At 45.9% G+C, this 26,396-nt stretch overlaps 1 protein-coding gene across 1 annotated transcript in view; it reads right to left on the bottom strand.

Moving 5' to 3' along the window:
* The window catches only part of Gsdme (gasdermin E), a 57,059-nt gene that overhangs the window by 11,751 nt on the left and 18,912 nt on the right, over window positions 1-26,396 (bottom strand). The window contains exons 4-8 of the mRNA XM_032906538.1: window positions 11,622-11,793; window positions 9,520-9,640; window positions 3,647-3,811; window positions 1,911-2,038; window positions 124-325 (exon numbers count right to left, since the gene is read on the bottom strand). Coding sequence (XP_032762429.1) covers window positions 124-325; window positions 1,911-2,038; window positions 3,647-3,811; window positions 9,520-9,640; window positions 11,622-11,793 — 788 coding nt within the window. The remainder of the gene's footprint in view (window positions 1-123; window positions 326-1,910; window positions 2,039-3,646; window positions 3,812-9,519; window positions 9,641-11,621; window positions 11,794-26,396) is intronic.

Here is a 26,396-nt window from a genome sequence, read left to right as displayed (position 1 = left end):
AGAGAACTGTCCCAACCCTTCCTCAGTCATCACTGTTTCTCTGTCCAGAAGCAGATAGAAGCCAACACCATCTCCCAGCCCGGGCAGGCATTGTCCTGCTCTTTTTTGTTTTGGTTTCCATACCTGCTAGTGCACTGACCAGGAAGTAGGCCGTTGCAAAGAGCTTCTGGTTGCTGACCTCATCCTGCGGGCCAGGATGCTCTCCCTGTACCCTGTATCCCACCAGTTTCAGGAAGGCTGTGAGGTCCTGCTTCTGACTGCCTGTCAGCTCCTCCATTGCCAATATAGCCTGTGAGGACCAGAGGCCGCCAGCCATATCATCACACTACAGCGCAGAAAGGGAAGAAGAAAGACTGTGATGAAGCCAGAACTCACTGAAGTGCAGCCCAACTGAGCCCCTGCCCAGCCTGTACCTTACCAACACGCTCCACGCACTTTACCCTCTCCGGGTAGAGCAAGCACTGAGCCCTTGTCCAAACGTTGATGCTATCTATGTGCCTAAATTTCCTCCTGAGGATACAGATGAGCCATGCCCAACTACTGTCCTTCCACATGCAAAGGGGAAGAGTCATGCAAGAAGTGCTGGGCACACAGAACCTGACAGACTAGGCCAGGATATTGAGTTTTACCAGCCACCAGGAACAATTGGCTATGTATCAGACTGTCAAAGGGGTCATAAAAGCAACATCGCTTCCTGGTTCTCACACTCTAAAAGAAGCACGCTTAGTATAGTACGTCCCCAGCCTTCCCTAGGTAGCTCTATCCATCACGACAAGGTGCTGAGGGGTGGGATGGCACTGCCCATGAGCCAGTTCTGAGCCCTTGGACTAGTTCCATACCCTAGGTACCCTGTGTCCTCTCTGACACCCACCAGCAGGCAGACGCTTTGCCAACATCTGACAGGGCAGCCGCTACTCTCTACATAGGGAACTAACCTGACATTTCCCTCTAGGAAGGAGCTATTTTAGGAAGTGAAAGTCATGGGGTTCTGAAACATTTGTGTTCTTCCTAGGGTTAAGCCCTGCATCCTCCGGAAGTCAAACTAGACCTTTTGCACAACTGCATTTCTGTCTCTGGTTGCTAGGCTCTCCAGCACAATTTCACTTCAAGTGGGAAGATGATATGGATATTTTTCTGAACACCTAAAGCGTGTGAGCAGTATACCTTCTTTCTAAGAAGGGAAACTAAAAACAAAGTCGCAATGAAAAGGAAATTGTCAGAGTCTCAGCCTTGTTAAGTATAAAAAAAAGAATCTGAGCTGATGAAGGGTGAGCAGCTGGCATGGCCCTCAAATCTGGCAAAACAGAGCGATAAACACCTCCTCGTCTGTGTTCTGAATGGGACAGGCTGACAGGCTCTGCCAGACGCCCCTTCCCTGTGAGCTGAATACATGCCCACCTGCAGTCTCAGAATGAAGCCTCATTTGGAATGAGTCTGTGCAGGTGTAATTAAGATGAGAGTCTCAAGTAAGGGAACTCTATATCCAGCCATGGTGATCCTTAATGAGTTCTGTGTCTAGAGAAGACCCCAGTGCACAAGCCAAGACATTACAGAGAAAAGCCACCAGTCACGGAATGCCAGGAGCCACCAGAAACCGCAAGCAATAAGGATTCTTCCCCAGAGCTTCCAGAGGCGTATATCCCTGCTGCCACTGGCAACTCTGGATGCTGCCCTCAAGGTCTGTAAGAGATTAATTGCTGATATGCTTAAGCACCAAGCCTGTGGTCGTCTTTATAGTCCTAAGTCACACACTCCTTCCCGCCTGACGGCAGCTTCAAGTTTTGGAGTTAAAGAGAAGTGGTGAGACTTCATTCCAAATCATCCCAAAGCCTAATCTGAGGGTTCTAGCCTGTGCATATTTCAGAGCAACAAGGTAATAACCCAAATCCACAGCCCCCCTACCCACCTACCACTTGCTCCAGGGCCCTAAGGAGTTCTTCATCAAACAGGATTTTCTGCAGGATGCAGAACAGCGCCATCTGCTGCTGGGCAGGCAACACTGCAAAGGGACGGAAGCTCCTCTCTAGGTGCAGGGTTGCTGTGAAGGCAGAGCAGATACAGTCAGGCCAAGCACACAACCTGCCTCCCAGTCACCAGTTCCTCCCAAAGGACTCCATGTTCAGAACTGGCTATGGACCTTGGATATCCTTGGCACCCTAAGTGATACTGAACAGCCAGGGAACCTACAGGAAAGGAAAGGAGGACAGGGAAGCCCTCTTAGACATCCCAGACCTCACCCTTCTTTCTACCTGTGCAGTGCTAGGCTTGACCTGGAAGCCACTTGGGCTCTTCTTTGGCGTTCTGTCTATAAAAGTGCATTCTCAAGGCTGAATCACTAAGCAAGAGCCACACTGCTCTGCAAACACATCTTTCCCAGCGCTGTCCAGACATGCACTGCATCTGGCATGCTTGTTTCCAATGCATGTTCAAAGGGCCAGCACTCTGCATTCATGGCAAACATCGCTTCCACTTCCCTCCCTGCTCCTTTCCCTTCTGTTCAAGATGAGCTCAGGTTTACACTTCGCTCCTCCTCTCGCATCCTCTGAAGGGGCCCTGGGAGCCTGTCCCCTATAATCCTCTTCGCTTTTCCTGAAGACAGTCAAAAGTTCCTAGTAAATTAAGCCAGAGAAGATGGACTGGGATAGTGCTTTCCTGCCAAGGGCTGTGCACTGACACTAAGTGCACAGCCTCGCTGATGGAGGTCTAGGAAACAATTGCTGAACACCCTACAGGCTGGACACAGAACCAAGCCACATCTTCAAAACCTCCTGGGGAATACAGTTCGGTCTTCGTCGGCCCTTGCCTGAAGAGAGAAGCTGTCTTGGTTAGCCTAGAATCTGAGGGCTCAAAGACCAGCCCACCCCTCCTGCTACACCTGCCACCATCCTGAGCTGCCCAGGGAACTCTAGCCAACGAGGATGGCTGACCCAGCTCAGCACAGTGAGAAAAAGAACTGTAGCCTCACATTTCTGCAGCACACTCTTAGCTTCATGGCCCCAAGTTGAGTTAACTCTTATCCCAGGATGGATCTACCATAACCCTGGGTCTCCATCACCCTGTCCTCTAGTACTGAGCCAGGAGCAGCATCCTCTGGTTAGTGAGGAATCCCAGGGAGGAATTGCTTTACAAGGCACAGCATCCCTGGTTTCTCCTAAACTCTTCCCCTTTTCTAGCCCAATTGCTCCTACTGCACACTGCTGTCCTGCACCCAGCACAGCAAACCAACTCTAAAGGAACACGCTAAGAGGAGCAAGGCAAATTGCCATTGGCAGTTCAGAGATGCAGCCCTCTGCCACGTGGGTGGGAAACCTCAATGGTTTTTCCCAGGCTGACAAAGAGCAGTCTGCTGTGTAGTGAAGCCTGGAATATATCAAAGCTGATAACAGATCCTGAGGGCTCTAACGCTGCACATTACTGGCCATTCTCAGTAGTCAGTTAGGTTCCAAACAAGGAAAGAAAACTGCCAGGCCCCTGACCGCTGCAATCCTTTGGCTTCCCACTTTGACTCCTAGGGACTCCATTCTCCAAAACACAGCACCCAAGATGGGGCCCAGCCAAAGATCCAAGGGCATCTTGAAGGTTCAAGGGGATCACCACTTGGGAGAGAGAGTCCACTTCTCTATCTAGCCATAACCACAGGCCATACCTTGTTTTAAAACACGTAGTGGCCCATCCTGCGAAGAGATCCCTTGACCCCCATCTGGCATGTCCAGAAAGGCAAACTCTCTGTAGGCCAGGGGGTCCAAGTAGACAGAATCTACTTTCCTCTCCTGCTCGAAGCCACCATGTTTCCCTTGAAGAAGGCAGAATTCTGTAGTGGGGAGAAAAGCCCAAGCCAGGCACAGGTTAGCACAGCTCATTCACACCTCAGACTCATTTTACCTACATCAGACTGTGGTAGAAGACATCCAAAAAGGCTTTCGCTTCTTTGCATCTGTTTTTGAGACCAAGTCGGGTGGTTTGAATGGGAAACAACTCCCAAAGCATTTGAGCGTTTGGTCCCCAGTTTAGTGGCACTGTTTGGAAGGTGCAGTCCTGCTAGAGGAAGAAGGTCACTCGGGGAGGGCTCTGAGTTACAGCCTGTGAGACACTGTCACCCTATGTGATCTCCGCTTCCTGCTGGCTTGCCTGCCACTTGCTGATATGCCTCTGCCCCTTCATGATGGACTCCTCTCCCTGGAACTGTAAGTCAAATTAACCTCTTCCTTCAGCTGCCTTTGGTCAATGTTTTGCCACAGCAACAGGAAAATCTAACAGTTTTACTGTGTAGCCCAGGCTAATCTCTAACCCCAGATCCTCCTGCCTCAGCCTCACAAGTGCTGGGATTTCGGACACATGTCACCATGTCTGCTCACTTGAGGGTTTTTACACAAGGTCTGATGAGGCATAGAGTGGCTGACAGAATTGCCCTGCCCTACAGCAAGCTTAGGAGGGCCTGTGGGTTCCATGTGAAGAGTGACAGGACGTACAGATGGGAAGGAAGGGAGAGAAGCAGAACCATTTAGTGGTTATTGGCCCTGCCACAACACGCAAAGGTAGACGCTCCACAGAGGACAGAGGCTGCCCCTAAGGCCAGGACATGGGAAATGAACCAAAGACAGGGATGGGGGCTGAGGGAGACAGCAGAATTCAGAAAGCATAAAAGGCAAAAGACATCCCTGGGAAAAACAGCTACCTCAAATGAGCTGTAGGCAGCTAGGCAGAAAAGAGCTTTTTCCTGGCCTCCAGCCAAGGATCCTCCCAGAGTTCATAGCCAAATCCTCACATGGGCCCCATTTGCAAAGGACCTTTGAGAAATGACACAGTCACAGAATTGAATTTTAAAATGCAGTTACATGCACATAATGGAATATTACTCATTCTTGAAAAAAGAAACCCATATGTGGATCTAGAGAATATTAAACCCCAGAAACAGAAAGACAACACTGTGTGCTCACATCCATTTGTAGAATCTAGATTAGTAAATCTCACAGAATTGGGGAAAAACAGTGATGGTTAAGGCCTACGAGGTAGAGGAAATGGGAACACACTGGCTAAAGGACCCCAAGTTTCAGTTATGAGGAAGTTCTGTCCTCTAATATACCCAACTGTGAGAATCATCAATGGAACTAATGCTAATGCTGTTACAGAAACAAGTGTGTGGGTTAAACATAGATGCTAGGGTTAAGCCATGGAGATGGGAGCCCTGGGAATGAGAAGGAAATGGATGGCAGCTGAGCATGAGATACAGCCTGGCCAGGGAGAGAAAGGACAGGGCTCTGAGAGAAACCAGGAAGCAAGTCTTAGCAGGCTCTGGAGGAATCCTACCAAGCAACCCCATCCCTCCTGAAAGGTGCTGTGGCCCTTTCCCATACCCTGTGTCTAACCCCAACAGCCTACACTGAGAAAAAGACAGCTTCTAACGAGCCATCACCTAGTGCCAACCACCCCAGACCAGCTCAGGCAAGGACTTAGACGTGAGGTCACCTAGGATAATGTGGCCATATCTTAGTAGCCATGTCCCTCACCCCCACCCCCACAGCTGGAATGTCCTTTGTTCATAAACATCGTTGAAGCTGAAGTAGGTCAGTAGGTCCTTCCTATGTTAGCAGAAGGGAGGCAACAGGACATCCATCCATATCAGGCTCAGCATCCTCAAGACTCAAGGTCACCACAGCATCACTACTAACATTACGGCTTGTCAGCCTGCCAGCCCCTCCCCCTTTTGTAGGAATTATGGGAAGAAATACCTTGAGGGGAAGATCTGGTCCACTGTGATTTTGGACCTCATAAATAAGCCACTCAATAAATAATCATAAAAACTTGTTTAACCCCGCCCCAGCACCCCTGGACAGGCTCCCCACCCAGGGACACCCACTCTCACCCCTGCGGGCGTTGCTTTGCTCTGCTCTTCTGTTGCTTTGTTAAGTGAGCATCTGCTCCAATGTTCTGTCCCTTGACTGAATTCACTCCTTCAAGACCAGGCTGACAGGACTGGAGAGCTGGCTCAGCTGACCTGGGTTTGGCTCCCCAGTACCCACGTGGGTTGTTCTCAACCATCCCTCACTCTGACGCTCCCTCTGCAATCCTGAGATGCCAGGCACACAGGTGTGCATATATATGCACACAGGCCAAGCACACACAGAAAATAAAATAATCTAAACCCAATAACATCAGCAAAATAAACTGAGAGAGCCCCGCAGCGGCAGCAATACTGCGTGATAACTGACTTAGAATCAACCTACATGCTCAACAACAGATGAGCAGATCAAGAAAACATGGTCCATTTACATAAAGGAATCTGACTCAGCCTCTGAATAAATAAAATCCCATCGCGTAGGACAACATGGATGAACCCAGGAGATACTGTGTGGGGAGCACAGGTCAGACACAGAAAGGCAGACACCAAGCTCCCTTGCTCACGCCAACCCTGAAGGGTGCTGCTCTCCCGGAAGGAATGCAAAGCAGCCATTCTGTTCCCTGTGGCTGAGAAATGGAGTGAGGATGGGGCAGGACACACAGTCTCAGCTGGATAGGAGGAAGAAGACTTGGCTGTGTTACCAGGGTCTTGTGGACTTTAGCCTGTGAGGTTATTGAATGCTCAACAAACATGGGACAGTAAAGTGACTCAGTGAGTAAGGGATTGCCACCAAGACTAATGAGGAGCGTGAATTGGGTACCCAGGACCCACAAAGTGGAAGGTGAAACCTGATTCTCACAAGGTGTTCTCTGACCTCCACAAGCAGGCCATGGCATGCATGTGTGTGCACGCACGCACACACATACACACACACACTCACATAACACACACACTCACATAACACACACACTCACATACACACACACTCACATAACACACAAACACAAATAAACAAGGGTAACCATTTATAAAGCTCTCAACTAAAACTAATATAACTGCAATGTAGGCGCCACCCCCCTCCACCTCCCCCAACACCAATTATGTGACGTGCTGGCTGGGTAAATTAGTTTGATGGTGGTTAACCACAGTTAGTAGTCTATCATACTATTGTGCTCTTGGATATTTATGGTGTTCACCAACGGAGCCTCAAGAAAGCAGGTGAAAATAACAGAGTGACCTTCAGTCGACCCTACCTGAGAGGCCCCTGAAGCATCTGCCCCGGCTGGACTGAGCTATACATATGACATGAACACTGCCTATCATACGCAGGCACTAGAAACAATCCGATCCCCTTCAGGTGTGCTTGGAAGCAAATAGAAGAGGAAGAGGGTAAGGAGGAGGAAGGAGGGAGGGAGGAAAAGAAGGAGGCAGAGAAGAAAGTAACAGAGGGTTCTGGGTGTGGTAGCCTAAACCTGAGACTCCAGTATTTGGAGGTAGAGGTAGGGGGATAAGGGGTTAGTTCAAGGCCATCCTCATCAATATAGCCAGTCCAATGCCATCCTGGGCCACATAAGACTCTGACTCTCTCTCTCTCTCTCTCTCTCTCTCTCTCTCTCTCTCTCTCTCTCTCTCTCTCCCCATTCCCCCTCCCCCTCCCTTCTCTCTCACTCTTTCTCTCTGTCTTCCTCCCTCCCTCTCTAATGCAAACGCTGCAAACCAGGATATAGTCACCACCCATGTGCTCTTAGCAGCTCAGGTTTCCCTTACCTGGCATTCTTGATCAGTTTCTTAAAACTGACATCTTCTCTTACTGTCTCCTTAAGTAAATCATGTCCACGCCCCAAAATACAGGCTTCTCTTTGGCCAATGGACAAACTAGTGCGGGAGGCTCAGGGTTTTGTTCCATGCTTGTTCAGACCCTTGGATGTGCCTTAGTTCCCACCTTTGCAACCGAGCACTGAGGTAGGTTGCATGGGCTTCCTGAGAGCCAATACAGTTTTACAGGAGGCCAGCTCACCTCACCCCTCCATCAAGAGAGATGGGAGGAGGCTGGAGAGATGGCTCAGCGGTTAAGAGCACTGACTGCTCTTCCAGAGGTCCTGAGTTCAATTCCCAGCAACCACATGGTGGCTCACAGCCATCTGTAATGGGATCCAATGCCCTCTTTGGTGTGTCTGAAGACAGCAACAGTGTACTCACATACATAATATAATAAATAAATCTTTTTTTAAAGAAAGATAAATGAGAGAGTGACAAACAGACATACATGTAGCCTATTCTCTAGGGCAAAGGTCACACTACCAAGAGTGCACAGTTACAAGGACCAAGCTGCTCATCTGTCAGTCTCAGCAACTGTCACCCAGGCCTTCCTCCTTTTCCCCACTCACACCACATACATTCCCTGATGCCATTTTGGAAGCAAACCACAAGCAGATTATTCATCTGTGACACTTCAGAAGAAACTTCCAACAGACAGATGTCTTTCTTTTATTTTTTTTTAGTGGACAAAGCCATTATGCTACCCAGAAAGGTTAACAACAGTTTGTGATGCTACCTTTACCCATTCTTGCTCCCACAAAGCAGTGAGGTAGCAATCTCATTGGGAACAGGAAGGGAGGGGCCTTGAGCATTTAGAGCAGTGCTTCTCAGCCTTCCTAATGCTGACCCTTTAATACAGTTCCTCCTGTTGTGGTGACCCCCAACTGTAAAACTATTTTCATTGCTACTTCATAACTGTAATTTTGCTACTGCTATGAATCATTTTGTATATATCAGTGCTTTCTGATGGTCCTAGGCAACCCCTGTGAAAGGGTCATTCAACCCTTAAAGGGGTCTTACCCCACAGGATGAGAACCATCGATCTAGAGTAAGCAGAAAGTAAGAAAGGACAACCCTTATTTTCTTCTACCAATAGCAATGGCACTTATGATCCCCAGAGCAAGGTCCAGTTGCAATATGGGTTTCATGTTGGGGGTGGTGGGCTCACCACGAGGAGGATAATGTTAACAGCTCAGGGTGGTCGATGACTTCCACTGTCCAGGGTGGTTCCTAATCTCAGCTAACTTAACCCCACCAGGACACACCAGGGACTCTCACTCACTTCTGAGCAGGTGTCCTGTGGTGCCTTACATGAAAAATGTTCTCCGTATCTTCAACATTTGTTCCTCAGTTGGTGGTGTTGTGTGGGGAGGTTTAGAGGGTGTAGCCTTGCCACGGGATGTCACTGGAAGTGGGCTGCGAGAGTTACTCCACTATCAGTTCCCTCTGCTTCATGCTTCCAGTCAAGGATGTGAGATCTCAGTACCCTGTTCCTGCCATCTTGTCTGCTGCTTCCCCAACAAGATGGCCTTCCAGCCCTCTAGGTCTGTAAGCCCAAACAAATCCTTTCTTCTATTAGTTGTCTAGTCGTGGTACTTTATCACGGCAAGAAAAAGTCACTCCATGGGGCCTTAAGCTGGGGAAGACTCAACAGCTGCACAGGAGGTCTGGATGGCACAGAGCCCATGTTCCTCCCGTGGCTCAGTGACACCTGAGGAGCAGGATGTGCATGAAGCCCCTGGCTCCCCTCACCCAACTCCCCAGTGCCTCCTACTGCCCAAAATCAGATCCTAGACACTCTGACATTCCTATGCTACCCTGTCCTCTCTCTTCCTACCAGGGCATACTTCATGAGGACTCACCAAACTGGCCGTCCTTTTTCACATACAGCTCCATGATGCCATAGGCAATGGTGGTGGCAGCAGGGATCTCCAGCATAACATTGGTGTCCGTGGTGATCGTCCCGTCCTCCATTGCTGATACCTGTGGGCAAGAGCATGTTCCTGCTTGTATACTCAGGCACTTCTGGCTTCTTCCTGCCACTTCTATGTCTAGCCCCCTAAGAATGCTGGGAAATGTCCACAGAGCTAAGGAAGGAGGAGGAGAGAGCTGGCACTGGGATCTGGTGGCATGGTTAAGGTGCCAGAGCATGAAGTAGGAAGCTGTACCCCAGAGCTATGCTTTGGCAACAACCCACAGCACTGTGATTAACGGAACCAAAATATTCCTATCTCCTAGTGCCATCACGTGTACTCTGCTGTCACTGCAGAAGGCATCACTCATGTCTGTGGTGATGCTGCAAACAGGCCCCCTGTGTACCTACAGTCACTGTCAGCATGGAACACCAGATTGTTATAAGTGACTATGCCATGGGCTCATGTACACTAGACTACATCTATAATATTACATTTTACAGTATTTTAGAGAACAGTTTTTAAAGGAAGTAAGAGAGGAAGGAGGGAGGGAGGTACAGAGGGAGGGAGGAAAGGCAGGCTGGCTGGCAGGCAGGCAGGAAGGAGGTAGGAAAGGCAGGCAGGCAGGCAGGCAGGCAGGCAGGCAGGCAGGCAGGCAGGAAGGAAGGAAGGAAGGAAGGAAGGAAGGAAGGAAGGAAGGAAGGAAGGAAGTGTGCTGAGTTAGGCTGGCAGTAGCCTCATGCATCTCAGGTTCTCGGCATCCCTCGGGTACACCATGACTCTGCAGACATCCAGGCCTGTGTGATTAACTCTCCACTATGACATCACCACTAACAAAATCACCAAGTACTGTGGAACTCGGAGCACAGCTAAGTGATATATGACTGCAGATAAGATAAAACTTCTCCCGGTTCAAGTAACAACTCTGAAATCTCAGGGAAAATCCCAACAGGATTAAAGGTTGTCTGGGAAGTCCTCATTGAGACATTCACACACCCATGGATGGTGCTCTGTGCACAGATAAGGCCGTGGGGAAGGCTCTGGGAAACAGACAGAAGGAAGATGGCTGGTCAGGGCTGGGGTGTCAAGCAGGAAAGAGCCCTTCCTGTAGTACCTCAGGGACGGGAAGCTGGAGATCTATTTGTTGGCCAAACACTGGAGACAGACAACACAGCTTAGCCATCTGCCCCTATCCAAGTATTCGAATCAAGAAACAGTAGCAGCTGGGCTCCAACTCACAGGACCAGACCTTTAGCAGGGGGTGACCATGGGCAGAAGTGTCAACAGGGCAAGCTGAAGCCACCTCCATCAGGCCCCCTCTCCCCTCTCTGTCGAGCCTACTCACCAGCCAACCCGGCATGGCTGTAGACTTACACCATGCCTCACGCAGGCCACTTCCAAATACAGCCCTCCTGAGTCTTCTAGAAAAAGCCAGTGCCAACTACCAAGAGGAAACTACCAAGAAGATTATAAGCCCTGTGGCCAGCTGAGGGGAAGCAGTTTAAGCAGATGACTGCCTATTTCTCTCATTTTAGAACATCCCTGGATCAGCTTGGAATCTGGACAAGACGGTAAATCATAAACAGACAGACAAATTTTCTTGTTCCTGGCCTGACTGGTGCCTGACTAAACAACGTCCTTAAAGGCAGCGCTCTACATCCACAAAGGGCAGTGCTGAGCCCAGGCCCCGCTGGCCACGAGAGTTCTATCGCCACAGACGAAGAAATAGACACAACCGACATGATCTGATGAGATCCAGACCAGAAGAGCTCTTTACGTGCATTGTAATAAACCTGAATAAAGCCTGGAGCCACCAGCTCCTAGAGGAAGAAGCCTTGACTTTCCAGGAAGGAGGGTTGCTCACAACAGCACACTTCGCAGTGACTGAGGCCAGATGGCTCAGAGCTTAGTCACATGATCCAGGGATGTCTTGTTTACTAGAGCCAGCATGAGTCCGTCCCATCCCTAACTCTCTACAGGAAGAGTTCTGACTGAGGAAGACACTAGAAAAGGGGCCAGTGAGAAACGTCCTCCATGCTGAGGTGTGGCACCTGCACAATCTTGGTCTGGATCCCCACCATGCCTCCGCACGTCTCCTCCGACTGCACGTGCTCAGAAATCACACACTTCTGTGTTGTCACGATCTTCTGCGTCAGCACGCACAGGACCTCGTTCCTGCTCTCTAGCACCTGCTGGAGCACCAGGCTGTCCAGATTAACTGTTCTGAAAAAGAAAAGTCATCATGAATAACCCTGTGCCTCCAGGGAGACTGGGGCAGGGACCAGAATATTATCTTGCAGCCAGAAGAGGGAACAGTGGGTTTCATTAATTTCCTAGTGATGAGAGCAGAGGCAGGTTACCCAGAATGGCTTCTGCCAAGCGCTCCTGAGGCCACACAGACCAGCCGAGGGACAGGCTCACACTGGAAGGAGGGCCAAGGAATTATACTCTCAATCACAAAGTTCCCAACATTCACACTGGTTTCAGTGAAGAACAATGGAAAGACATGCTACAGGACAGCTGCTCCCCACGCCAGTCTTCTGGGTGGGACTGGGTTGAGTAGAAGGGTGACAGACAGCATGGCGGACATCTGCCCTCTTCTGAAGCACAGGGTCATTCTGATGAGAGGCACAGTGGCTTCTCACAGGCGAGAGGCACAGGTTAAAGTGCAGGCTGTGGCAGGAGATCAGAGTGGAACCTTGATGAGACTACAGGAAGAATGTATAACTTCTCAGTGGGGTTTCTATCACAGAGACAGAAACCATTTGACATAGGCTGCCCCAGACCATCCGGCTAAGACGATGGGGAACCTGTGGTCCCATCCTGAGCCATGTAAAATTTCAAGGTCAGGCCTCAGTTCCAGCTAAACATTGATGTCTAATCCAATGATGAGTTATGTTCCTGGGAGATCCCAGTTAACATAGCATAACCCTCCCATAGCTATGGGAGGGCAGGAAATGCTGCAGTCACCTTGGGAAGAAAAGGCTCATCCTGTGCTTCTCAGACACCTGAGGTTAGCCACCTGCAGCCTCAGCACCCCTCACTGGCCACAAAGGGGCAGGTGGTCCATCCTAGGTACACTTTGGGTTCCTAGGGTCTTGGAAGCAACCTTGAAGTGGACAAACTAACTGGCCAAGGTACTAACCAACCCACGATACACATATAAATAGAGATAAATAGTGGCTTATCCATAACATGGGTCTGGTCACCATGGGAGAAGTCAGCTCTGACACATGCTACAACATGAAAAAAACTTTAACCCTCATTCTAAGAAAAATCAGCCACCAAAAGGGACAGACGCTGTAAGATTCCATATTTAGGGATGATCTAGAGTAGACAGATTCCCAATGATAGCGAAGACTAGAGTTCTGAGGCTGGAAGGCTGGAGGAATCAGGAAAAACTAATTGCTCAATGGCTACGAAGTTCTCCTTGGAGGAGGTGGAAAATTCTGGAGGCAAATAGTGCTGATGGCTACACCACTATGTATTACATGCCCCATTGCCACTGCTGGGGTCTGGAGAATGCATCTAGACCCTAAACTCCATGAACATAGCTTCCAGTGCCACAAGCACAAGCACCAACTGTAGTCGCCCCATTGGGCCTTACGAAGGACCCCTCTGTGTTCCCAAACCTCAAACCATAGTTTCCAGTATAGCAGACTCACCAATGTATACAATATATACAGCAGCACCAGGGCCCACCCTGTAGAGCTGAAGATGTTCCCACACTACCATGTGACTGCTAGTGCCCCTGACTGAAGCATTTCCCATGTCTATCCTAAGAATCTTATGTCAACTACAGGGGTCATGGCTACAGGTATTACCACCATTGGTGTCAACCACCTGCACTTACTCTAGGAGTTCTGGAGAAAATCCAATCTCATACCTCCAAGATGGCAGCAGCCATCAGAGTCCCAAGTGCCATCAGGGCTTGGCTCTGTGGAGCCTGAAGACCTTGTGTCCTTATGTTCTTATGAGACCTCATGTCCTCCACAGAGACACAACGGGATCCTTATAGTCTCTACTACTAGAGCCCCCATAGGCATGCTGACATCAGTCAAAACCAGCAACATCACAAAGGCACTCCAGCCAATGCAAAAACATCAATCCAATGGAACTTGTCACCTTAAAAAGAAATAAAGCTGTCCCTACAAAAGCTACTTCAACAACCCTTATGCAAAGAGAATCTTTCTACAAACGGTACAGACAGAGCACACCTCAAGACAGTAAAAGCAATAGGCGGAAAGCCCATAGCCATGCCACACTAGCTAGGGAGAAGCTCCCTGCACTTTCTCTGAGATCAGGGCAAGGCAGGGATGTCCATGCCATGCTCCTATCTAACTCAGCATTGAAGTCTTAGCAGGAGCAGCTGAGTGAGAGGAAGTGAAGACAGGTTAAATTAGGCACTTGTGCAGATGGTGTGATTTTATGTGGAGATAAACCGAACTGCCAAGCAGCTGCCAGATGAAGCCCATCACTGTGTATGCTGAACTAAAATATCAATTTCAAAAAAAAAAAGAAAAACTGTTAGAACTTACAAACAAATTCCAGTAAAGTGACAAGACAGAAAACCCAATACACAAAAGCTAGCACCATTTTTATACCACAGTAATGAGCATTCTGTCACAGAAATTAAGAAAGCTGTCCCATCCAGCCAAGGGTGATGGTTCGCACCTGTAATCCCAAATCATGGGAAGCCAGGACAGAAAAAAGTGCCACAAATTCAAGGTCAGCCTGAGTTACACAGTGAGTTCTAAGCCAGCATGTGTGAAACCCTTCTTTATAGGAATTTTGGAAAAAACCTGATGTTTGTATAAGTTGAAGAATAATCAAAGCAATCTTGAAGAAAATACCTCCATCCAAAACACACTGCAAAGCTGGGTGTGTTCAGCTACAAACCCATCACTTGGGAAGCTGAGGCAGGAGGACTGTGAGTTCAAGGCCCACTTGAGCTACATAATACATTTCATCTAGCCTAGCCTATGAGACCCAGGATGGACAGATGCAGGAACTAGCTGGCTAACTCACTAACTGTAAAGCCATCGCGATTCTAACAGCATGGTGTTTGCTGAAAGCCCAACACAAAGGCCCATGGAATAGATCAGAGAGCACAGAAATTAATCTATGATCAAACAGCCACCTGATTTTCAACTAAGGTGCCAAACATGTAAAATAGAGAGAAAACAGTGTCATTGATAAGCTGGTGGCCAGGTTAGTTTTATATATGCCAAAGAAATTCGATCCCCTTCTCTCCCTACAAAGTCAACTGAAAATGGATTAAGTCCTGATAATAAGCCTGAAATTATGACAGCAAGAAGGCAGAGAAGCCCTCAAGATATTGAGCAGTAAAGGCAATTGCTAGTTTTAGACAAGACACCAAAAGCCCAGACAAAAGGAAAAGGAGACATGTGGGTCTCTATCAGACTAAGAAGCATTTAAAAGGTAAAAAACCAAGATATTCTTTGACAAAACCAAATTTAAACAATATCTTTCCACAAATCCAGCCCTACAAAAGATAATAGATGGAAAACTCCAAAACAAGGAGGGTAACTAATCCCAAGAAAAAGCAAGAAAGTAATCTTCTTTCAACAAACCCAAAAGAAGAGACCCACACAAACTTAATTCCACTTCTAACAATGAAAATCACAGGAAGCAACAAGCACTGGTCCTTAATATCTCTTAACATCAATGGACTCAATTCCCCAATTAAAAGACATAGACTAATAGACAGGATATATAAACAAGACCCAGGATTTTGCTGTATACAGGAAACACACCTCAATGAGAATGACAGACACTACCTCAGAGTAAAAGGCTGGAAAAAATATTTCAAGCAAATGGTCCGAAGAAACAACAAGCTGGTGTAGCCATCTTAATATCAAATAAAATCAATTTTTGACAAAAAATATCAAAAAAGAAACCTCAGTAAAATTCAAAGTGCACATTGAACTTCACATAATAATAGTGGGAGAATTTTAACACCCCATTCTTACCAAGGAAAGATCATGGAAAGAAAAACTAAACAGAGACACAGTGAAACTAACAGAAGTTATGAACTAAATGGATTTAACAGATATCTTTAGAACATTTCATCCTAAACAAAAGAATATACCTTCTTCTCAGCACCTCATGGTACCTTCTCCAAAACTGACCATATAATTGGTTACAATAAAAGCCTCAACAGATACAAGAAGATTGAAATAATCTAATGCATCCTGTCAGATCACAACAGTCTTCAATAGTAACAAAAACAACAGAAAGCCCACATTCACATGGAAGATGAACAACTCTCTACTCAATGATAATTGGGTCAGAGAAGAAAAAAAAGAAAGAAATTAAAGACATTTTAGATATTAATGAAAATGAAGGTACAACATTCCCAAACTTATGGGACACAATGAAAGCAGTGCTAAGAGGAAAACTCATAGCTCTGAGTGCCTCCAAAAGAAATTGAAGAAAGCATACACTAGCAGCTAAACAACGCATCCAAAAGCTCTAGAAAAAAAAGAAACAAATATAACCAAGAGGAGTAGATGGCAGGAAATAATCAAACTCAGGGCTGAAATCAACCAAATAGAAACAAAGAGAACTATACAAAGAATCAACAAAACCAGAAACTGGTTCTTTGAGAAAATCAACAAGATAGATAAAGCTTTAGTCAGACTAACCAGAGGGCACAGAGACAGTATCCAAATTAACAAAATCAGAAATGAATAGGGAGACATAACAACAGAAACCAAAGAAATTAAAAAAATTATCAGATCCTACTACAAAAGCCTATACTCAACAGAACTGAAAAATCTGGATATATAATTTTCTAGACAGATACCAGGTAGCAAAGTTAAATCAGGTTCAGATAAACCATCCAAACGGTCCCAGAAGTCCTAAAGAAATAGATGCAGTCATTAAAAGTCTCCCAACCAAAAAAGCCCAGGACCAGATGAGTTTAGTGCAGAACTCTATCAGACCTTCAATGAAGACCCAATTCCAATACTCTTCAAATTTTTCTACAAAATATAAACAGAAGGAACACTACCTAATTCATTCTATGAAGCCACGGTTACTCTGATACCAAAACCACACAAAGACCCAACAAAGAAAGAGAACTTCAGACCAATTTCCCTTATGAATATTGATGAAAAATACTCAATAACATTCTCGCAAACCAAATCCAAGAATACATAACAACAATCATTCACCATGATCAAGTAGGCTTCATTCCAGGGATGCAGAGATGGTTCAATATATGGAAATCCATCAACATAATCCACTGTATAAACAAACTCAAAGGGGGGAAAACCACATGATTATCTCATTAGACGCTAAAAAAGCATTTGACAAAATTCAACAGCCCTTCATGATAAAAGTCTTGGAAAGAACAGGAATTCAAGGCCCATACCTAAATATAGTAAAGCAGTATACAGCAAACCGGTAGCCAACATCAAGCTAAATGGAGAGAAATTTGAAGCAATTCCACTAAAATCAGGGACTAGACAAGGCTACCCACTCTCTCCCCATCTATTTAACATAGTACTTGAAGTTCTAGCCAAAGCAGTCAGACAACGAAAGGTCAAATGAATATAAATTGGAAAGAATGAAGTTAAAATATCACTATTTGCAGATGATATGATAGTATACTTAAGTGACCCCAAAAATTCCACCAGAAAACTCTTTTAGCTGATAAACTTCAGCAAAGTGGCTAGATATAAAATTAAGTCAAACAAATCAGTACTCTTCCTCTATTCAAAGGATAAAAAGAAATTAGGGAAATGACACCCTTCATAATAGTTACAAATAATATAAAATTTCTTGATGTGACCTAACCAAGCAAGTAAAAGATCTGTATGACAAGAGCTTCGGGTCTCTGTAGAAAGATATTGAAAAAGATCTCAGAAGATGGAAAGATCTCCCATGCTCATGAATCAGCAGAATTAGTAAAAATGTCCATCTTGCCAAAAGCAATCTACAGATTCAATGCAATGCAATCCCCATTAAAATTCAAACCCAATTCTTCACAGAGATAGAAAGAGCAATTCTCAAATTCATTTGAAACAACAAAAATCCAGGATACTGAAAACTATTCTCAACAATAAGAGAACTTCTGGGAGAATCACCATCCCTGACCTCAAGCTATATTACAGAGCAATAATGATAAAAAAAACTGCATGGTATTGGTACAGAAAGAGGAATGTAGATCAATAGAATAGAATTGAAAACTCAGAAATGAAACCCACACCTACAATTACTTGATCTTTGACAAAAGCTAAAACCATCCAGTGGGAAAAAAGACAGCATAGTCAAGAAATGGTGCTGGCTTAAGTGGAGAGAGGAGGGGGAGAGGAAAAAGAGGGGCAGGCTCAGATGTGGGAGGAGAGAGGGGAGATGTACAGAGGGTCAGGAAATTGAACAGAGGTGTGTAGCAATGAGGAATGGGAAACACAGTTAGCCACCAGAAAGTCCCAGATGCCAGGAAAGCAAAAGGCTTCCAGGACCCGACGGGGATGACATTAGCTGAATCCCCAACAAAGGGGAGAGAGAACCTGTAGAGACCATATCCAGAGATTAGGCATGGTCCCCAGTTGAGGAATGGGGTCACCCACCCTTCTCAAAATTTTAATTACTCCTGTCTAAAGGAAATACAGGGACAGAGTGGAGCAGAGACTGAAGGAAAGGCCATCCAGAAAGTGCCTCACCAGGGGATCCACTCCACTATATAGCCACCAAACCCAGACACTATTGTGAATGCCAAGAAGTGCATGCTGACAGGAGCCTGATATAGCTGTCTCCTGGATGGCTCTGCCAGAGCCTAACAAAAAACAGAGGCAAATGCCTCAACCATTGAACTGAGAATGGGATGCCCAGTGGAGGATTAGAGAAAGGACTGAAGGAACAGAAGGGGTTTGCAACCCCATAGGAAAATCAACAATATCAACCAACCAGACCCCTCTCCAGAGCTCCCAGGGACTAAACCACCAACCAAAGAGTACACATGGAGGGGCCCATGGCTCCAGCTGCATATGTAGCAGAGGATGGCCTTGTTGGGCATCAAAGGGAGGGGAGGCCCTTGGTCCTGTGAAAGCTCAATGACCCAGTGTAGGGGAATGCTAGGATGGTGGGACAAGAGTAGTTTGGTGGGGGGAGAACCCTTTTGGAGGTAGGGGCAAGGGGATGGGATGGGAGGTTTTCAGAGAGAAAGCTGGGAAGGGGGATAATATTTGAAATGTAAATAAACAAAATATCCAATAAAACTTTATTTTAAGAAGAAGCATCTATAAAGCCAAGGAGACAAGCAGCCTAGAGTGTGGAGAGTGTCTGTCAGCTATTCTTCCAATGGGAGCCACATCCACAATACATAACTCAGAAAACTGAACACCACAAAAACAATGTAACTTAAAAAATGGACTGTAGAGCCAAACAGAGAGAAAGTCAACAAACCTATGAACAAATGCTCAGTCTCTCTCATCCAGGGAAACACAAGTAAAGCTACCATGGGATATCCTTACCCTTAGTGAAGTGGGCATTGTTGGGCAAACCATAGCCACTAAGGTTGAGATGGAGAAGGGGCTCATGCACAGCTGAGGGGATATAACTTACTACAGACGTTATGGGAAACTAAAAATAAAGCTATTATAGCATCCTCCAGCTCTGCTGGTGTCCAAGACAGATGACGCTATTGTCCAAGGAAGGGGAAAGATGCTTGCACCTCCACACTTATGACAGTAGTATTTATGACACCTAAAGCAAAGCCAGCCCAGAGCACTTGTAACAGGTGAGTGTTTAAAGCATCTGAGATATATCCATGAATAGAAGATGTGGAATAGTATTTGGTAATAAGAATGAAACCATGTCATTTGCACCAGCATAGGTGTTAACGAGAAGACAATACAGTAAGTAAAATTAGCCTGAGCCAGAAAGACAAATGCTACATGTTCTCATTCATTTGTAGTGAATCTAAGTCACCCTCATTAGAATAGAATAGAGTCATAGTCACGAAGGGCTGGAAAGGGGGTGGGGATAGATAGAGGTTCAAGGGCTGGAGAGCTGGCTCAGCATACTGCCCCTTCGAAGGATTTGAATTTTGTTCCAAGCATCCATGTTGGGCACTCACAGCTTCCTGAAATTCAAGCTTCAGGGGTTCTGACAATCTCTCCTAGCATCCAGGGACACACATACATATACCCATAGTATACATACACACACACACACACACACACACACACACACACACACACACACACACACATTTGAGCACATATACACACAAAATCTTGGGTAAAGTTGAGAACCTACCCTACTTAATCCAACATCTACTACTGCCTAGGCACAGGAGTAAAGATTCTAAAACTGACTGTACACTGGGGGCAGTGAAGAGCAAGACAATTAAGCAGAGGTCAAGGACACAAGGGACCCAGGTCATTGGGATAGAATAAGATCTCAGCTCAATAACCCAGCGTTGCTCAATCTGAAACTCTGCCCTCACCTTCCCTCTCCCTTCTGAGGCCCCACTGGGTTATGCACAGCTTAATACATATTTGCTCCTTAACAAATTATCTTTCTGCTCTGCTCCCTGTGAGAGCTCCCAGAACACTGGCAGCAGCTCCTCCTGAGGCAGTCACCCACTGGGCACTGAGGACACAATCATAGTCCCCATTGGAATCCAGGAGAAGCCCTTGTGTCAGTTAGCCTTCCGCCAGTCTGCTGTGACAGACACAATAGATTAGCTTCTATGCAGGAGGGAAGAAAGGGACATTCTGACTGGAGTGTAGGGTTTTGGCTCAGGACTTACACCATTTCACTCCATGGGTACTTGTCTCCATCACTGGTATAGTGAAACATGGAACCAATATGTGGTGGATGAATCCTGTCCTCTCCTGGGAGCCAGAACGCTAGGTGAGAAAGGGAAGAACTGAGGTCCCCAGAAGTGCCCCTGAGGACATGTTTCCAAAAACCTAACTCCCATCATTCCCTACTAGCACCAGAGTCGGGGAACCTACCTTTAATGTAGGAACTTAGACCCAAGCTACAACAACCTGGAGCAAGGGACAGAAAATTCTAGACACCTCAACTACTGTGACCTGACAGAGTCATTTCCAACATATGGCCATCTCCTTGCTGCTTTCCATGGTTTCAGTTACCTGAAGTCAGCCACAATCCAAAACTACTAAGTTCTGCAGACACAGCAGGGCTATGAATCATCCTTTGTACAATGTATCCACCATGTATAAGCTACTTACTCAAGAGTCACCCAGAGGCAACCTCAGTTACCAAATCAACTTTGATGCCCCAGTGGTTGTGTTCAAGTAACTTCCATTTTAATTAATAATGATCTCCCAAGGAGACCTATGATGACAGTTTGGATCTACCAAAAAGATGCTGTCACATGCTTCCTTCACTGGGGAAGTGGAAGTTCTCAGTAAGGAAAACAAAGAGCATGTGCTAAGACCAACCGTAAGGCAAAGCCACCTGGAAACGGTGAAGGACAAACAGTGCCAACCTTGTCAGTATCAAACTACAAAATTATGGTCATGGTAAATAAGTCCTCAGCTGTTCATCTCACTTCCTCTGATGACACAGGCTGTTATCAAGGACATCACCCTGAAAAGGATGGGTGCAGCACTTAAGAGAGCCATTCGCATAACTTTACAGTGACTCACATTTAATTACTGTACTTATTAACAGACTGTTATATGGTTGCAGTATATTGCTCTATTAGTTTACCTTTTACTAGGCCTGGTTTAGAGATCAAGCTTTACTGTATGTGTGTCCGTGTGTGCACACATGTGTGCATGACAAAAAGAGAGTCAACAGGGGGTTGATGCTATGCTGTTTTATCATACATTGGAAACCTTAGACCATGTCATCTAAAGTTAACAAAAGGAGGGCTATAGTAAAAACCTCTCTTTGTCTCTCTGTCTCTGTCTCTCTCTGTCTCTCTGTCTCTCTCTGTCTTTCTGCCTCTCTCTCAGTTGTGAAGATGAAGATGGCTCCATGTTTGTAAATTGCAAGAAGAATTAAAGCTGTGGCATGATGCTCACTGCGCATGATTCCCCAAGTGACTGGACTGCCCCCCGCCCATTTACATTCCGTGCCTGCTCCTAACACATTCTTCTCTGGCATCTTATCTTCGTCACACAGAACAACCCAGAGAGACTGAAAGGGCAAAATGACGAAGCAATTACAGATGCTCAACCTTTTAGGCTGTGTAATTAATTAACTGCCACCAGGTGATGCAGAACAGCAAGCCAAGGAGATGAGAAGCTGGATGAAGCTGAGCAAAGAGGTGAATGCCTGAATCACCCCTTGGGAGTTTTCTTCCTTTTCAAGCTCTACACATAGCAGCTGAACTGGAAAAATCATATGGTTTGTGGGTCTGGCCTTAAATTCTGAGTCCAGGCAAACTAATTAGTTTCTGAATACAAGTCTTCATATGTAAAATGAAGATAAACCAAATATTCTTTCAACTGAGCAATGCTTACCATGCTGCCAGAGCCCGCATGAGCAAGGGGTGCATGCCAGAATGGACATGTGGAGATTGAGGAACTCAGGGCATATGAGCTCTCAGCATGTCCAGCACCCCAACAGGGGGGTGAGGATGTAGCCTGTAAGGGGGGCATTGGGTCTAGGATAGGATATGAAGAATAGTTAGGAACTGACTGGGCATGACAGGAAAAGAAGGCTGGGTGGAAGGAAGAGTGAAGGACCACCAGATAGGACCACCAGATGGAAGATCACCTAGTATTTGACTCTGAGGAACTGAAGTCAGGTAACAGGACCAAGGGTTGAAGGGAACATGGAGAACAATGGTGCTACAGAGAAAATGTTGAACTGTTTGGCCAAGAGGAAATGTAGACCACTTCCTGGGGAGGGAGCATACACAGGAGTATGAGTTGGTAAGGCTAGTTACAAGATCTGATGGGCTGTCCATGGTGGATCCAGAGATGGAAAGGACCAGATATAGGTAGACGAGAGAGTAAAAGAAAAGGTCAGGAAGCTGGGATGATGAGAACACACAAGACCGATACTCAAGAGTGTGAAGCAACTGGTGAGAAATGGTGTAAAAGAGAAGGTGAGGAGGGAACTGCACCACACCCCATCTCAGCTTTTAGTGAAAGCATCTGAATACTGCTCACCATGAAGCTCTGTGGAGGGATTGGAGAAAAATACAGGAAATACAAAGGCAGGTATTATCACTATACCAGATGCTGGAGAGCACAGGCAGGAGCTGGGGGAGGGGGCAGCACACACTTGCCACCTGAATCCCAGCTCATGACTCCACCCAAGACAATTCAACTATGGACACCAGCTCATCACCTGGCACTTCCCCCCAGAGAAACAAGAAATACAAGAGGGTGAGTCAGAAATGTCATATCAGCATCTCTGAGGCCAGCACCTCTCCCGACTTCTAAGCTCCTGCCCCCATCTCAGCATCTAGCTCTCCCCAGACTTGGTAGCCAGACTCTATTGTGTCATTCAGAAGTGAATCCACAATCCACTCACCACCATGGTGAAGGGATTAAGGGAACTTGCCATATGCAAGAAGCAGCTGCACAGGTTCTGTTTGTGTTTTCATCTAATTCTCACAAAAGCACAAAGTCCATTCTGCTAATGAAGTTCAAGGTAATGAAGCAGAAGAAGATGGCTCCTAGGTACTGGTTCTGAGTAAAGATGTTTTAGGTAGGGCATGGGACACATGCTTTTAATCCCAAGAGATCTCTGGGTTTGAACCCATCCTAGTCTACAAAGCAAGTTCCAGAACAGGGCTACACAAATAAACCTTGTCTAGGAGAGGAAATGAAAGGGGAATGGGAAGGAAAAGGAAGAAAAGATGTTTTGTTGAGTGTCCTCTAGCACAATGGCATTAGTAAGAGAACTAGGTCACTTCACCATGTTAAATAGAATAAGGCAAGCATTTAGCAATGGGCCTTACAACTGGGTTGTAGAGGGTAAACAACAGTCTAGGTGACAATCAAAATATCTGATCAAAAGCTGTAGAAGATGTTACTCAATACTGGCTCCTAAGATTTACTTGGTCTCTTAAGACCCATAAGTGGCTTATCTTTATTACATATTCCTTTATTCCTTAATTTCCATTATTCCATAATTTCCATGATTATTTTTTCATTTTAAAGAATAAATCTTCTAGATGTGAAGGTGCGCATCTTTAACTTGAGCACTTAGGAGGCAGGCAGCTGGGCTACATACGGGGCTACCTAGTAAAATCTTAGTGCTCTCTCTCTCTCTCTCTCTCTCTCTCTCTCTCATACACACACACACACACACACACACACACACACACACGAAATACATTAAACCTAATTTATCACCCAACCATGGGTCTAAAAATAGCTGCTAACACTAAAAAAAGAGCATAAGATGTCTCTGCTGGCCACACTCATTCTAGACCTCAGAGTCCTCCTTAGCTCTGCCCTTCCCTAGCTCTGCCCTTCTCTAGTTCATCACACCATGCTGCCCCTGAAGGAGAAGCAGAGAAAAAGGAGAATGAAGGAAGAGTGTGAGTGAGCTGAGGAGTTCATGGGACAAATGCATGGCATGCTCTGTGAGCCACAGTGAAATGAACCCAGTAGAAAAGAAAGATGTTTCCATTTTTGTACACACGTTCCTTTTGTAAAGCAAGACATGACCTCTTTGATATACACCTAAGCCAAGTAAGTGTGGACATTGAACCAGTGCTCCTGAGAGTCCCTTATCTCCTCTAGGAAGGTCAAACACCAGAACAGGGTTCCATTGTTTTTAATGTGTACAAAATCTGTAGCTCAGCTAATTTGCTATTATTTCAAAACATTCTGAATAACAGTCCACAATGTATCAATTTATATAATTAATGGAGAGTTCTTTGTCAAGAGCAGGTGTAATTGCATGTACACCTAGACAACTGTAATCAGCTGTATCAAAATTTGCTTAGAAATAAGATGAATAATAAAAGTTGGATGTGTCTTAATTAACTCAAACCTCACTTAGCCAAAGAAATAAAAGACAAAACAAATAAACAAAACTGTCTATGCTACCATAGCTAGAAGTAAGGCTCAACCTCAAAGGAAAAGATCTGGAGTGTGTCCACTCACATCTAGACATTTCAGAGGGAGCTCCCGAAGACTGTTGAGCCTCAAAAGACTGAGGCCAGAGGCTGGCATGACTTATTAAGTCCATCCAAGTTATTTATAAGAATAAGGTTCTCCAGATTCTGGGAGGTTTAAGGCAGTAATGAGCTTGCTGGCTGAGGTGGTGTGAGGTAAAGCTGTTACACTGAGACAGTGACAAGTGGCAGCTGAATGACAGAAGACATTGTAAAAGCTTTATAGAGAGTTATTATGGAATAACACTAGATACAAAGACTAAAACACAAATCTGAGTTGTTATGAAAATTCTCAGTACATTTGTTAGTCTCCATTTAAAGAAATTGGAGGCAAGGTCATAAAGGTTAGGATAGTATCCATCAAGAATTTTTAAACTAAACCCAGGGCTCTTTAAAAGCAATCAGCTCTCAGTACCTATAAGCATGATTCCCTAGATTCCAAATGAATCTTTTAAACATATGGGTATAGTTTGAACAAGAAAATGGAGTTTGAGAGCTGGATGTATTTTTCAGACATCATAGTTAATACTTGGAGTTTTTTTTCTTTCTTCTGGTGCTGTCTATATCAACCCTTGGGCCTTAAGCAAGCTCAGCAAGTGTACTACATCACAAACTACACACCAGCTCTAATACTTGGGGGTTTTTAGAGCCTCCAAGACTTGTATACAGATGATAGCTTATCTATACAACTGAAATAAAAATGGGTGGCTCCAAATATGCTCTTGAGAAATGCAGTACTGAGGCATCACTCCTTATTGAGCCCAAGGCCACAGCTGCATCCACAGCACCTTATCAATACTGATGATGTTCCAGGAGTCCAAAGACAAGCAGGCAGATCACACGATAAGGATTTATTACCCTAGTATGAAGTCACGGAATGCTAGCTTGATTGGCATCTGTCTTGAGGCTGGGAAAGTAGCTCTCCTTCCTTCCCATGTAGCTCACTCCTAGCTCTCAGCAAAGTACAGCAAGTAGGAGGACTCTGTGATAAGGCACCTCCTGGGGTTCCAGGTATTATATCTTGTTATTTTCTGTTTTGCAGTATTGGGGGTAGAAAGATGGGCTCACACATGCTGATTATGTATTCTACCTTGGCTATATCCTGATATGTATTCCTTAGCATGTTCCTCATGTCTCAGCTACTACTCCCAGGACCATTTCTTCTCCATCACACCTGCAGTTGATGGTTGAAATGTCTTCCCTGGTGATCCTCAACCTGTCCAGGCATACCCAAGGCAGCAAGCCTGACCCTTCTTCTCAAGCACCTGCTGAAAACAGGGTCCAATCCCATGCGAAACCCAACACCCTCATAGGTACTCCACATCACACCCAAACCACTTCTATTTCTACCGATTCAAACAAGATTTAGAAGAAAGAAAAGGACACTTGGAACCAAGAAAATCAGTTGAATGCCAGCTGCGGCGCCCAGCTTGAGCTCTCTGGGAAGAAATGATTCTACTTTCCTGGGCTGCACATGATTGCCTCAAGACTAGAGCAGTCAACTGTGCAGAGAGAATGAGGCAATAAATACCTACTGCCTGACACATAGTAGGTGCCTGATGTTCCTCCCCTTCTCCCTTTCTGTTTCACTTACAGCTTTTTCTCCCTCAGCTATTCACAGGTAGCCCTCTCCCTACCCCCTCCAGCACCCCCACCCTGCTTCCTGTTCACAGTAGCTTTTACACCTGAATCATGAAGACTTCCTTTAAAATCCTCTCACAGGAGATGTGAT

This window comes from Rattus rattus, chromosome 6 (assembly GCF_011064425.1).
Source record: "Rattus rattus isolate New Zealand chromosome 6, Rrattus_CSIRO_v1, whole genome shotgun sequence".
NCBI classification, from domain to species: Eukaryota; Metazoa; Chordata; class Mammalia; order Rodentia; family Muridae; genus Rattus; species Rattus rattus.
The sequence above is the reverse complement of the archived record's forward strand: the minus strand, read 5'-3'. Positions and strand labels throughout refer to the sequence as shown.